Source organism: Gigantopelta aegis, chromosome 15 (assembly GCF_016097555.1).
Source record: "Gigantopelta aegis isolate Gae_Host chromosome 15, Gae_host_genome, whole genome shotgun sequence".
NCBI lineage: Eukaryota > Metazoa > Mollusca > Gastropoda > Neomphalida > Peltospiridae > Gigantopelta > Gigantopelta aegis.
Window position 1 is genome coordinate 40,841,530 of NC_054713.1, and position 15,886 is coordinate 40,857,415.

At 38.8% G+C, this 15,886-nt stretch overlaps 1 protein-coding gene across 1 annotated transcript; it reads left to right on the forward strand.

Moving 5' to 3' along the window:
- The first annotated feature begins 10,683 nt into the window (after nucleotides 1–10,683).
- LOC121390508 (dihydrofolate reductase-like) lies at nucleotides 10,684–11,909 on the forward strand. The gene has a single exon (XM_041522339.1). The coding sequence runs from the start codon at nucleotides 10,709–10,711 to the stop codon at nucleotides 11,261–11,263; it is 555 nt and encodes a 184-aa protein (XP_041378273.1). The 5' UTR covers nucleotides 10,684–10,708; the 3' UTR covers nucleotides 11,264–11,909.
- Nucleotides 11,910–15,886: the final 3,977 nt, after the last annotated feature.

Below are 15,886 nucleotides of genomic sequence, written 5' to 3' on the forward strand. Positions count from 1 at the left end.
CGTCTACTTCTACTGCTTCGTCTACTTCTACTGCTTCGTCTACTTCTACTTATATTACTTCTAATTAGTCTTCTTCTTCCTCTAATTATTCTATTTTTCTTCTAATTCTTCTTCTTCTACTACTACTACTACTATTACTACTACTACTACTACTACTACTACTACTATTATTATTACTACTACTTTTTCTACTATTTGTTATTATTATTATTATTATACTTCTCTTTATCTTCTATTTCGTCTTCCCTTGCTACAGCTTCTACCGATACTGATACTAAAATAATATTTTGTCAATGCATCAACAATGATAGACGAATATAGATTTACAAATAATGTAGTTTACTATATTGCAAGACTTATTTCTGTTCCTGTTTGTCTGCTTGTCTATCTCTTCTTTTCCTACCCCCTCTATCCATCTCTCTCTGCCTCGCTCTCTTTATCTATCTGTCTCTTTATCTATCTGTCTCTCTCTCTATCTGTCTCTCTCTCTCTCTCTCTCTCTCTCTCTCTCTCTCTCTCTCTCTCTCTCTCTCTCTCTCTCTCTCTCTCTCTCTCTCTCTCTCTCTCTGTCGCATGTAGAAATGTAGGTAGAAATTGAATTTTAACTATGGGCATGGTGATGTAGTTTTACCTTCGGGATTTATATGTTTTGTTATCATTTCAGAACTGTTGTATGGTACGCTGAACTAAGCTTAAAAGAAAGTCGTGAACGTTGCGACAGACACATAGATCGGCAGCCAGACAGGTATAGACAAACAGACACATAGATAGATAGATAGATAGATAGTAGGTATTCTAATTCTAATTTAAAACTTTAATAGGTTAGGTATTCATTTCATTTGTAACAGTTTCAGCACCTCTGCATGTATTTCTTACTTCAGTACTGTTAGTTATCAAAAAGGATGGACCAAACAAACAAAACATTTTTGAAAAGAAATCATATCTGAATGATCAACTGCAGAATTTTCAGTACTAGAATTGTAAAATGGATAAACACTTTTATCGTCAGAAGTGAAAGTTCTAGAGGATTGCCGATTGGTCGCCTTCTTGTTGTCCAAGCCATTGTCTTTGCCAATACGACCTAGAGATGGTCGCCACTCGTCGTGATGGGATGATGGATTAACGTGTGTGTCCTTCTGTCAGAGGAGGCCATGCTTGTCTGAATGTCTGATCAAACATGAGACAGTGTGTCCTCCCTTGAGAGATATGGCAGTTCCCACAGCAAGATTTGTCCATCGAGCAGACGTCAGAAGATTTCCAACGTTCCCGCGACTAGATTCGTCCATCGAGCAGACGTCAGACGATTTCCAACGTTCCCACGCCACGAATCTTCCATCGAGCAGACGTCAGAAGATTTCCAACGTTCCCGCGACTAGATTCGTCCATCGAGCAGACGTCGGAAGATTTGCAACGTTCTCGCGACTAGATTCGAGCAGTTCCTACATCACGATTCTTCTAGCAATCAGACGTCCGAAGATTCCCAACGTTCCCACGACTAGAATCTTCCATTGCTTTGTTTCCACATCTATATTCTTTTATCAAACCAACGTCTAGTTTTCCAACGTTCCCACGCCAAGAATCTTCCATTGCTTTGTTTCCACATCTATATTCTTTTATCAAACCAACGTCTACACTTTTCAAAAGTTACCACGCCAAGAATCTTCCATTGCTTTGTTTCCACATCTATATTCTTTTATCAAACCAACGTCCCCACGCCAAGAACTTTCCAACATGCAGTTCCTAAACTACGATTCTTCTATGATAACATTTCCAAATAAATATTGTTCATCATGTTTCAAAGTCAAAATGCTTCCATCAAAACGTTCAAACATCCATATTATGACATAAATAGAGAATAATACACGAGCATCCGTTGGAGATGATTTATCTGACAGCAAGTGGTTACAAATGTGTCTATCGAGCGAAGGCTAGTTAGATACTTTTGGATATCACGAGTAGCGAGATATAAATCGTATTCAACAGGCACAAGTGTATTATTTTATTTCTTACACGCCTTTAAAATGCCATTTTTATATTAGTTTTCTACCGGAACCTAAAGTGGATATAAGTACGTTAACGGCGTTTACAGTATTATAGTTTTTGTTTCAAAGTGAAGATTCCTTAATCAAACAATTCACGTCATTATTCTTCAATCAAATAGTTTTCAAATGACGATTCTTCCAAGAAAGAGTTGATACATGGAACGTTTTCTTTTATTCAGATCCCACATCAGTGTTATTCCATTACCCAGTTACCATTCTTCCAGCAGACGTTTCACATATTACTATCTCTATGACATGGAATTCCTTAGATAGATATTCGTCCTTTGTATAGTTGTAATATCAATAGTATTTAATCAGTTAGTTAAAACGTCAATATTCTTCCATCAAATGTGTTCACACATCAATAATATTAGGCCCTATTCCGTCAAACATTTGCCACATTATTATTATTCCGTCAAACAGTTCACACATCAAACCAAAATCTTAATACTTTATTTTTACACCTTGACCCCTGCGCATGCTGTAACCTCACCGTGGTGCAGGGGTGTAACATTCTCTTTGAGAATGGCCAATACAGTACAAATCCCCTTGTTTTCTTCGAGATGCAATTGAAATTTTGAGTAAAAGTCAGTATCTATCTGTGATATTTGTATTTTTGCACAGTTCTTTACACTGTTTGTATTTAAATCTCGAATTTTTATATTGATGTTGATCATCACTTTATTTGTTTGCATTACCATAGTTTGACACCCAATAGCCGATGTATTTTTCGTGCTGGGGTGTCGTTAAACATTCATTCCTTCATTCATTCATTTACATCTTGAAAACCGGATTCATATCCGGAACGTGGATTTGTACCAAACACATGATCTTCAGTGATGACGCGGTTTTGTAGCAACATTACAGCTCGAGAAGAACACTAACAGATGACTATCAAACAAATACCGTAGATCCATATGTATATACGTTGTCACATTAGTTCATCCAAAGTGCACATAAGAAAATATGTGACGATTGAACAGCACAATAACATTTTAGGAGATTTTAGGACATTCACCAAATTACACCCAAAAGATTCTTCTAGAAGTTTGATTTTTGCTAAAGCAGACAATTCTAGAACACAGGCTTTCTGAGAAATCCGTTTTCTCATACCCGATAGTCCTATATTGAAGGGTTTTTTTTAGGAACTAGAGTTCTGTCAAACGTTTTTCCTTTAATACGTTTTGGTGAAGCAGGTTGTTTTAGAAATTATGTTTGGTAAACCACATACATGTAGTGATGTTGTTCTGTTGAGTGAAGCATGCGTTGTCATATTAGTTCATCTCTCTCTCTCTCTCTCTCTCTCTCTCTCTCTCTCTCTTCTCTCTCTCTCTCTCTCTCTCTCTCTCTCTCTCTCTCGTGTTCGTGCTTATATCTAATTAAGGTTCAAGCACGCTGCCCTTGGGCACACACCACAGATACCTGGGATGTTTGTCCAGGACAGTGGGTTAGTTGTTAGTTGTTAGCGAGAGAGAAGGGAGTGTAGTGGTCTTACACGTACCCATTGAGTCGTTAAAACTCACTCTGGGTGGGAGCCGGTACCGGGCTGCGAACCCTGTACCTACCAGCCTTATGTCCGACGACTTAACGACGACACCACCGATGTCGGTAGTTCAATTAAAGTGCACGTAAGAAGATCTTTGATAACTGGACGACATATTTCATTTATTTGGCGACTTTTCTCAGGGTGTACGGGCTGTCTCCATGGTAACATACACGCATGAGACAGTGTGTCCTCCCTCAGACTTTGTGTTGCCACTAGCAACTAGACGTCAACCTTCTGCCACCTGTCGTGTTTCTAAGTCCACCGCGTTACAGTATAACAGAGTAAGTACATAAGAAGTACATAATAGGTACGTAATAAGGGTAAGTACATAATAATAATAATACTCGATCATTATTAATAGTTGGGTTTTTTGTGAGGGTTTTTGTGTGTTGATTTTCTTCTTTGCTTCTGTTTGTTTGTTGTTGTTTTTGTTTGTTTTGTTTTTGGTTGGGGGTTTTTGGGGGGTGGGGTGGGGAGTTGTAAATAGGTAGGTATAATTTTTGCATATTCTTTTAAAAATATGAAGCATCTCAGATATAATATTACAAACTGGAAGATTTATTTTATGTATGGACTTAAAGGCGCTCAATCACGGATTTAGTGGGCCTTATTTCTCTAAATATGGATTATAAATGGAAATTACATTCATTTGGAATACCAAACCTAGTTATTGTATGATCCAAAACATTTTAATTGAACTACGATCGGGGGAATTCCGTGACACGCTTCATTTTTAAAATTTGGAAGTCTTCTTGTGAAAAGTCATGAAAAATACGGCGAAACAAACTCGTAGTGATGAGGCTATATATACGACAACCGTATAATGTATTTTTGAATTTTATATAAACAACCGCCGTGTATAGAGACTTGGCAAATGAGGGCCGGCTATATACATGGCAAATAATAAAAAATATATTATTTCATGACGAAAATAACTGAATACGCCGAAATAAAATAATAAACAGTCGGAACATGGACTCACCATTTATTATTATTGTTATTGTTATTATTATTATTATTATTATTATTATTATTATTATTATTATTATTATTATTATCAGGCGCGTGTGCATGGAATTTAGCAGGGATAGAGTCTAGACGGTTACAACGCTATAGTGCTTGGTTCAAAAACGGATAACATGTTCTCCAGTGTCACTAATGTGGCATACGACCAGTCAGTCGTTTTTCGTTAACCGTTTGCAAATTATTTTGACTAATTCGCAAAGTGGTCATTCGGTTTAATGTATAGCGTGAAAAAAATGAAAAAAGTATAGGGGCCTACTGTCGCATGTTTTACCATCCAAAGGTTGGCTTAATTATTACTTAACCCAGTTGAATCCAGTTCTACGTGCTGGGACAAGTTCAGCCTGCTGTTTGTGCGTGTGTGCAAGCACATGTCATGTCATGTCATAGGGTTTTACGTGCACATTCAGAACAAGCTGTTGTAGCGCACGCCTGTCGTGGGCACAAGAGCCGGCCTTGGCCGGCTCCTCCGTCCATGACAGGAAAGGGGGGGGGGGGGGGGGGGGGGGGGGGGGGGGAGGAGGGACCGCCTGCACTGGCAGGTGCAAGGGAGAACCAGCAGCCCGATCAAATCGGTAGCAGGCGGGTGGGGTAGGTGGTGGTGCTACGGAATTTCAATGGAGCAGTCAAATGCCAAAGAGAAAAGGGTGCGCAATTTTGATTGAGGGAATTTGGCGCAATTTTGAACGGTCGGTCGAAAAGTAAATGGCCGATCTAATATAGGTTTTGATATTAGTGAATCGAGAGTAGCTCGTTAATTTTAGACCTTTACGATGCTGTGGTATCTCCCTAGGTTGCCCATAGGGCCCTTATAAAGCACGTTAATCTTGTATGTGTATAGCCACCTCCCATAGATAAAACATCGCCCCTCCACACTAAAACCACCCCAAAAAGGTAGTAGTAGGCTAATAATAATAATAATAATTATAATAATAATAACTGTGTATTATTATTTTTATTATTATTATTATTATTACATATATTATAATATTGGTAAAATCACGTCGCGGTGGGGTGGGTGGGGGCGGTTGTTACAGAAACATTACATAAATTTAGAAAGGAACCCGGGAGTCGTCTGAGCGTTACTGGTATAAAAAATATGTATTTTGAGTTTATTGCCCCTTGCAATTTTGCGCATTTGAAATATGACTAAATACAGAAAAATAACATTTTAGTAATACAGTGCATTTTTTTGCGTTAAAATTAACTTTTTAAAAAGTGTACGTAAGGAGCCTCAAAATTGCAATCGGTTTAAAATTATTACGTTCAAGCCCTGTTGTTAGTACGTGTACTGTCCGCAGTTAGTTTCTTTATTATTAATATTTTTCAGTGCTGTAGGGGCAATATTATGCTATTCATGTGTCTATGGAAACCGTTCACAAAAAGGTCCGCTAGATTCATATACTCCCCCCCCCCCTCCCCTGTTCAGAAAACGTACTGTTCGTATAGTACTTAGTATGCATTCCTCCTGTTCCAGATGGTTCGGTAATATGGATAAGTCGAGTACTTATTTACCGCCTATATACGTTTTTGCTGTGAATATAGCCAGCCGTCGTTCGCGGTTGCTATACACACGTATATATAGTCACATCGTATATAAACACCGTCTAGATCAGAGTGTTCTTTAAAAATGTAACAGTTCCTATTCCAAGTCAGCTTGCATTACCATAGTTTATAATGTATTTTTTTCGTGCTGGGGTGTGTAAACATTCATTCATTCATTCATTCAATTCATTCATTCATTCATTCATTCCTTCATTCCAAGTCAGCTGTTATGGCATATTTTACATATTAATGAATTTAATAAGGTGGAAAATGAAGGTGTTTGTGATCTAGATGTTTAGAGTTTTTAGCGTACGATTAACGATAAATTTACCTATAGATGCAAAGGCCTAACTAGTCGGGATTGTCGACGTTTAACATGCTTCTGTTAATAAAATAAATTAATATATAAGCTTATTATCATCCAGTAATAATTTTTATTAACTTATTTTCATTGTTGGTTTTTTCTATTTACCCTACGTCGCAGAGGACGGTCAAGCGTTCTCGTTACACAAGCTTGGTAAATCGTTTTGACACTGCGGTTATTCAGGGATTGCCCATCACGTGACTACAAAAATAATACGTCACACCTCTTCGCTCCAAATAGCCGTTATTTTTTTTTTAATTGTGGACCGTTGACATAATTCAATTATTTTTAAAAAATATTAGTAATAAGTGGGTTATGTTAGTTATGTAGATGGTTAAATAAAGTACTTTTAGCGACAAATCAACTGTATATATTTTCAGATCATACTTTGTTAGGTCATTAATTAGGTCAATCATCCGTGACAGAGCGCCTTTAAGACTCGAGAACCCAGATTCATCAAACTTCTAGCGCGTGTCAAAGTCACACGGAGACACTGCTGTGAGCATATGAGACATTAGACCACTCAAGAACACGCAAGAACCCATCGAGCATGTGGATATGAATATTACAAACGAGAAACCTGGACATTTGAACTAGGTTTTTGTTTAACGACACCACTAGAACACATTGATTTATTAATAATCGGCTATTGGATGTCAAACACTTGGTAATTTAGACATACAGTCTTAGAGAGGAAACCCGTTACATTTTTTTCCATTACTAGCAAGGGATATTTTATATGCACCATCCCACTGACAGGATACCACATACCACGGCCTTTAATATACCAGTCGTGCTGCACTGGCAAATCTAATAGCCGATGATTAATATATCAATGTGCTCTAGTGGTATCGTTAAACAAAGCAAACGTCTGCTGCACTGGCTGGAACGAGAAATAGTCCAATGGTATCACCGACGAGGATCGATCCCAAACCGACCGCGCATCAAGTGAGCACTTTACCACTGGAACTAGAAGTATCACATAGTGTTTAAATTAGGAGATGATGCACCTTTAACATGGTTTGTTTGTTTTTGTTTTATTTAACGACGCCACTAGAGCACATTGATTTTTTTATCTTATCATCGGCTATTGGACGTCAAACATATGGTCATTCTGACACTGGTTTTTTTAGAGGAAACTCGCTGTCGCCACATAGGCTACTCTCTTACGACAGGCAGCAAGGGATCTTTTATTTGCGCTTCCCACAGGCAGAATAGCACAAACCATGGCCTTTGTTGAACCAGTTATGGATCACTGGTCAGTGCAAGTGGTTTACAACTACCCATTGAGCCTTGCGGAGCACTCACTCAGGGTTTGGAGTCGGTATCTGGATTAAAAATCCCATGCCTCGACTGGGATCCGAACCCAGTACCTACCAGCCTGTAGACCGATGGCCTAACCGCTACGCCACCGAGGCCGGTCTTTAACATGGGTGCAAAGACGGACATGACTGAACAGGCTGCGGTTGCCATGACTACGGCGGCGGCAAACGGCGCCGTCAGCGTTTGCTCCAAATACGTGATTATCGTAATAACTACAACACACAACTAGAGCATACAAAGTGGCTCACCACGCCAAGGTGGAAAACTCTTAGAAGGAATTTTATGGCACTCCTCTTCAAACACTACCCACTCGTGTCTCAATAAAATCTTAAATTATGATATTTATTAAAGATAGAAAAGAAAGATAAATAGTTTTGAAAACTTAATCAAAGGTAACTTATCTTAGTGTACGTCTGGTAAAGCTATATATATAATAATGGCATGTTTGTGGGATTGTTATAATGTAAACACAAATAAATAAAAAAAATAAAAAGTAAGTAAAAGTAGGCAAGTAAGCAAGTTAAAGTAAGTAAAAGTAAATGAGTAGGTAAAAGTAAGTAAGTAAAACTAAGTACGTAAAGGAAAGTAGAGTAATGCGCGAAAGATCTAGGAAACATCCCCGTCGGTGGGCCCATTGGGTTATTTCTCGTTCCAGCCAATGCTCCACAACTGATGTAACAAAGGCCGTGTGTTTTTATTACGGTTATATTGTGTCGAATCACATGCACACAGATAACGAGAGAGGAAAATCACCGTAGCCGCGCCATGGACTGCTCATTTCGACTGGCAGCTAGGGGATCTAGTATATATACCATCTCACAGAGAGGATAGTACATACCACGACCTTTGTTACAGAGTTGCGGCGCATTGGCTGGAACGAAAGATCGCCTAATGGGTCCACCGACGAGGATCGACCCTAGACTTGATCGCGTATCAAGCAAGTGGTTTACCATTGGGCTACATTCCGCCAAATGGGTTGGAGTCGACAATTACAGGGGCGAATACAGCATTTTGCGGATGTGGGGTGGGGGGTGGGGGGGTGGGGGCGTGTTCAATGATAATGCACAGGAGGCGGATCCTAGATTTTGTAAATCGGGTGTCCAAAGAAATTCTAAAATGGGCAAGTTAGAGTTTGCTAAAGGCAAACAAGCCGAGCTCCTTTAGGGAGTGTGGTGACAGGAGGGTTCGGGTCAAGCTGCCTTGAAACGTTTGAAATAAAAATGCTGAGAGAGACGCGTTTTTATGACAATTTAGTGTTGTATATCATAACCATACACGACAGAGGACAGAGCTGGAGCAAATCTTTAAATTCGGGTCAAAAAAACAGATATTCGAGCAAAATTAGCTTGCCTGAAACCTTTTGACAATGAATTTCCATATTTCTACCCACACTATTAGCTGTATTCAATGTAAAAATGCTTAGTGATTCGTTTGCAAACCTATGTAGCCGTTTGGCACAATGCTAAAATGAATAAATGTTATTATCCAGATTCGGGAATTTTCGTTTAATTCGGGCAAAAATGGGAGCCCGTACGTCTATGTTATATATCGAGGATGACTTTTTTTTAATATATATATTTTTAAAATGTAATTAAACAGGACACATCAAACGGGCGGCGGTACACTGGATTCTCGTGACCTCCATAAAGATCCGCTAGTGACGTGTTTTGTATACGATTGAGAAAGAAAGAAATGTTTTATTTAACGACGCACTCAACACATTTTATTTACGGTTATATGGCGTCAGACATATGGTTAAGGACCACACAGATTTTGAGAGGAAACCCGCTGTCGCCACTTCATGGGCTACTCTTTCCGATTAGCAGCAAGAGATCTTGTATTTGCGCTTCCCACAGACAGGATAGGACAAACCATGGCCTTTGTTGAACCAGTTATGGATCACTGGTCAGTGCAAGTGGTTTACACCTACCCACTGAGCCTTGCGGAGTACTCACTCAGGGTTTGGAGTCGGTATCTGGATTAAAAATCCCATGCCTCGATTGGGATCCGAACCCAGTACCTACCAGCCTGTAGACCGATGACCTAACCACTACTCACCGAGGCCGGTGTATATGATTGAGAGACAATAGGGAAAATGCTGTTAGGCTGCGTTTCGTCGCTATAGGAGTAAAAACGGGGCCGCGGTTTGGTGGGAGTCCTTTTTAATTCGCCCCTGATTAGGATATCATTTTCATTTCATTTCAACGTATTTTCGTACTTATAGCCAAGTAAGGTTCAAGCACGCTGTCCTGGGCTAACACCTCAACTATCTGTGCTGTCTGTTTAAGACAGTGGGTTAGGTTGTTAGTTGGTTAGTGGATAGTGAGAGAAGAGGATATAGTGGCCTTACACCTACCCATTGAGCCCTTAAGAACTCGCTCTGAGTGGGAGCCGGTACCGGGCTGCGAACCCTGTACCTACCAGCCTATATTCCGATGACTTAATCACTGCGCCACAGAGGACGGTTAGGACATCAACGCAAAGCCTTCCAGCGTTAAAGCTGATCGTTAGACCACTACATCACCGTGCAGGCAAGTCAAATCAAGAATTCAAGAGTTATTTCCCTCCAATTCGAGCTATAAACGTACAGATTATCTATATAAAAAGAAAACCCCCACTAAAATCTTCCTTGTGTTAAACCAAGCGCGATTCTGCCATCTGTTTAATTTTAGTGGTTGATTGCAGTAAATAAATCCAAATACTGGGGGGGGGGGGGGGGGGGGGGGGGGGGGTGCGATCGGCGAGTAGTGTACAAGGGTTAAATTATTTCATCGTATAAATGTGTGGAGCTCTAGAACACTAAAGGAAACAAAAACAAAGAAGCACAACAAGGGAAACAACTCTCAACTCTTTATTAAGAAAATTATGACGGCAAAACAGCTGAACGTCATTGTCGCTGCGTGCAACAATCACGGAATAGGAATCGACGGGAAACTTCCATGGCGACTAAAGAAAGACATGGCGATGTTTAAAATGTTAACAACAAAGACAAACGACGAAAACAAACAAAACGCCGTCATCATGGGCCGAAAAACGTGGTCCTCCATTCCGGAAAAGTTCCGACCTTTGGCGAACCGAGTGAACATCGTCTTGAGCACCAGCATGAAGGATTCGCCACTAGGGGCGCATTTGACGGGAAATTTCGAAGAGGCGATGAGGTTAATATCTGACGGCGATCTTTCGTCTGTGGTGGAATCCGTGTTTATTATTGGAGGGAGTTCCGTATACAGCGAAGCTATGAAGTGGCCGAAGTGTCGAGTTTATCTCACTCGGGTATTGTCGGATTTCCATTGCGACACGTTCTTTCCCGATATCAGTGACGAGATATTCAAAAAGACGGACAACCCAGAGTGGCTACCAGACACTCCCCAACAGGACGGTGATATCACATTTGTTTACGAAGTGTACGATAAACTATAATATTTGAAAGAAAAGGTTTAAAGTCGCAAATCCTAGTGTTTGAACACCTACCACATGTTCACTGCCATAATCGTTTTTGATAATTCAAAGTATTTTCGGTCATCCTTGTTACTGTATTTGTAATACCACGAAATTCATTTTTTACTATTTCTAAAAGTGCACGTACCTCTGAGAAGAAAAAGGTTATGGAGACCAGCTCGTCTATTTGTACGGGTATTTTCAACACCACAAACTTTTGGTTTCTTCTATAGTAATATGTTCAGGTATGTTACAGGTTTGTAGATTAATCAGGCTTGGTGTCCATGTTCGCGAGTTGAAACTAGGGTCTGCGATTTTGAGGTAAAAAAGGTGGATTGGTGGTATTCTGTACCCTCGGGTGATTTAGGTTTTCGGACATACCAAGTATTTTCTTCGTACTGACTGTTACAGATCACGTGACTGATCCCTAGTCCGTCTGTTCTGTGACGATAGACCTCTGGATGTTCCAGAAATCTGAGATTTTACGAAAAGCTTACGGTGGCCTTAAAGGCATACTGTCACAGATTTAAGGACCTTATTACTCTAAAAATGGATAATAAATAAAAATTACATTAATTGTTGGAAACCAAATCCAGCTATCGCATCACCTTAACTGAACCATGATGGAGTGAAATCCATGCCAACCCTCTTGGCAATTTTAGTTTTTGAATTATGGACCATTGCCATAATTCAATTATTTTTACAAAATACCATTAATAAATGGAGTATGTGGTTATGAAGATGGTTGAATAAAGTACATTTAGGGACAAATCAAATTATTTTGTTCAGGTAATACTTTGTTAGACCATTAAATAGGTCAGTGGTCTGTGACAATATGCCTTTAATCCATGATTTTTAAAGATTATGAAATATGTTCCGTATGTTTTGTTTGTCATTGTTATCTTGTTTCATGCTTGATGTACACACATGTATATTATTATACAGTGTTCGAAATAAGCACTTGTACATTTTGTTCCAACAAGTACAAATCTGGACCCATATTCACAAAAAGGTGTAAAGTTACGTCTACGACTAGCACTTACGTCTGCCGTAGATTTAAGTTTACGTGCAAGAAGCACCTTATTCTCAAAGACGGTCGTAAACGTAAACGTAACTTAGTTAGACGTAAATCTACGATTGTAACTCTGTAACCGGAGATTTTTTTATTTTTATTTTTTTTATTATATTATTATTATAGAAAAATGGCTACCGGGTAAATATCAAATGCACAAAACACAATTTCGTTTGTCGTCTGCTAACAACATCGCGAAGGCCGAACCATAGCATTTTGGTATTGGCAAGGATCCGCGTTTTGGTACGAACTTTAGGACATCTTTAAAAAGGAAAAGATAGCTCAGGACAAATATGGGCGAGTCGAAAACATCCGTTCTATCACCAATTTCTTTTATAATGTTCAATCCGTGAGCGTTCGCCATCGCGAACTGCTTCAGTTATTGGAAATGATCCATTTCCCACAAATAATAGTAAATAACGGCGATCGTGCTCGATTTGTTATATGTACACGACTTACGTGCAGCGTTAGTTGTAACCGGAGGCATTTTAAATAAAAACGTCCATGTTTACACGTAGTTTACGTTTACATTAATTAATTTATTTATTTAGCTGTTCAGCCGTCAGATAATTTACGTATTACGTTATTTATTATAACTACTAACTGATTCAGTAATGTACTATTATTTATCCTAAGTATTAAGAAGCAAAATAATATTGACATATAGTCTTAGAGAAGAAACCAGCTAAATTTGTTCCATTATTAGCAACCTGGGATCTTTTCATATGCACCATATTATTATTATTAGGATATTATTATTATTAAACGCCTATTCCAGAGCAGTATCGTGGAAGAAAACTCGGAACCAGAGACGAATAATAAAATAGCCCGATTCCGCCAACAGTGGGGATTGATCCCAGATCGACCGCTCATAATGACCACAGACACCATATTCGAGATTTTTGTAAATAACTGCACTACTGGATTAATGCATATCTCTCTCTCCCTTCCCTCCCTCCCTCTCTCTCTATTCTCTCGTCTCTCTAAGTCTCTCTCTCTCTCTCTCTCCGTCTTATAAATACCACAGAAAGCATTAACATATTTAAATAGCATATTTTGTTTAGATACTATTGTTTACTATTCACTGTCTATGTTTTGGGGGCAATAAATCTTTAAAAAAAAAAAAAAATGGTTGTCTAGTGGACAAAAGAAAATGTTCACTGCAATGCAAAATATTGTGCTTGCACCTGAATAAAACAAACCATTTATTTGAACAAGAGATTATTACCTTAGCTTGTGTGTCGTACTGATTTTACGACACGAGTGTCAGAATTCCTGGACCCATATTCACAAAACATCGTCAGTCTAGTTTTGCACGTAAACGTAAATCTACGACCGAAGAGCTATTCACAAAACAACGTAAACGTAAGTTACGTGTAAAATTGGACGTAAATATAAGAGCTCCTCTGGTTACAACTAACTTTTTTCTAAATTTTTTCTGTGATCGAACGGATGTTTCGACTCGGCCACAATTTTCGTGAGTTATCTTTTCCTTTTTAAGAATGTCCTAAAGTTCGTACCAAAACGCGGATCCTCACCAATACCAAAATGCCATAGTTCGCCATGTTATTGTTAGCAGACGACAAACGAAATTGCGTTTTGCGCATTTGTTATTTACCCGGTAGCCATCGTTTCTAATGTTTTTTTGTTTTTTTATTTCTCCGGTGAGTTTTACAATCGTAGATTTATGTCCAAGTTACGTTTACGTTTACGAATAAGGCGCTTCGTGCACGTAAACGTAAATCTACGGCAGACGTAAGTGCTAGTCGTAGACGTAATTTTACACCTTTTCGTGAATATGGGTCCTGTATTGTCCGAGCGAGAGCGAGGGTAATACTTTGAAATGTTTTATTTAACGACGCACTCAACACATTTTGTTTACGGTTATATGGCGTCGGCAAGGGTAATACATGCATCCTGACACGAATTTTGTAAAATCAGTACGATTCACACGCGAGTGTATTAATTTCTGTATTATCCACATTATCCATAATAATACATACAAATGTAACAACTTAATAAAGTTGAAAATATTTATTTGTTTAAATATTTTTTAAACAATGATACAACGTGAAATGGCAAACAGAATTCTGAAAAAAACCCATGATTTATGACGTCAATCGTCGTAAAACATGAGCCAGGCACCCCGGTGTGCTAGGCAAAAAGAATAGGGGAAATCCCAACCCGAAAGATAAATATGTTTGTCGGAAACTCGCCAAGGCTCGTTTCTGACAAAACTGTTGTATCTCGAGGGTTGGGATTTCCCCGTCTTCAACAGCCACGAGTCTTTGATTAGTTTTCTTGCATACCTAACTAGTTTTTATAATATCAAAACAAAGGATCAATACATTTTTCTTACCCACTGGACTGAATTAGCCAGTATTGCACGGTGCTAGATTAATAGAATCTATCCCCGTTGTGAGGTATGGATGAGGCAATTCGAACCCTCGGAACAAAACATTTCTTTTTTTTTTCTTTTTTTTTTGTGAGGGTCGAGGTTTTGTCCCGAGGCTTGCATTTTTATGTCGTTGCATAAATTGGACTATATTTTTCAGCGTATGATTAAATGAATTTTATTGTTTGTAGGTGAAATGTTTACGAATTACAACAATAAACAAAACGTACGCCAATCACAATACAGAACACATCATTTTACAATAAAATTTAAAGATTATACGCTATCTACAGCTACATAAAATCATTTAAAAACAAATTATTTTGTTTTCAAAAAGTAATATGGAAAGAAAGAAATATTTTATTTAACGACGCACTCAACACATTTTATTTACGGTTATATGGCGTCAGACATACGGTTAAGGACCACAAAAATATTGAAAGGAAACCCGCTGTCGCCACTTCATGGGCTACTCTTTTCGATTAGCAGCAAGGGATCTTTTATATGCACCATCCCACAGATAGGGTAGTACATACCACGGCCTTTGATATACCAGTCGTGGTGCACTGGCTAGAACGAGAAATAGCCCAATGGGCCCACTGACGGGGATCGACCGCGCATCGGCGAGCGCTGTGCCACTGGGCTACGTCCCGCCCCTAAAACGTAATATGGAGGCCACAATAGCCAGATCCTGACTGTAGACCTATATTTCGTCCCACGTGGAACGCACTTTTTCTTACTATGGAATATACTACAAGTTATTTATTTGTTAGCTGATTGTTTTTTAACTTGCACAAACAATTTGTTTGTTTTTTTTGTTGTTTTTTTTTTGGGGTGGGGGGGTGTATTTGTTTTTGTTTTTGTTTGTTATTTGCAAGGCACTTTTACTTTTCTCTTTACGTCAAACCAAACTGAAATTATTCACCAAAAAACATTTTTATAAAATGATGGAACAATCTAGTAGCCCGTCGGACCACCGGCTTTGGAGAATATGGTAGCACGATATGGGTTTCGAAAGTCAAAACGCTAAGATCGAGTCCTCCAGAGAGCGATGCTGAGTTCAACCAGGAAATATTACGTACATGTTTTTAAAAAAAAAATTGTATGTGTCCTTTCTGATTTTAGCCAGTGATACTCA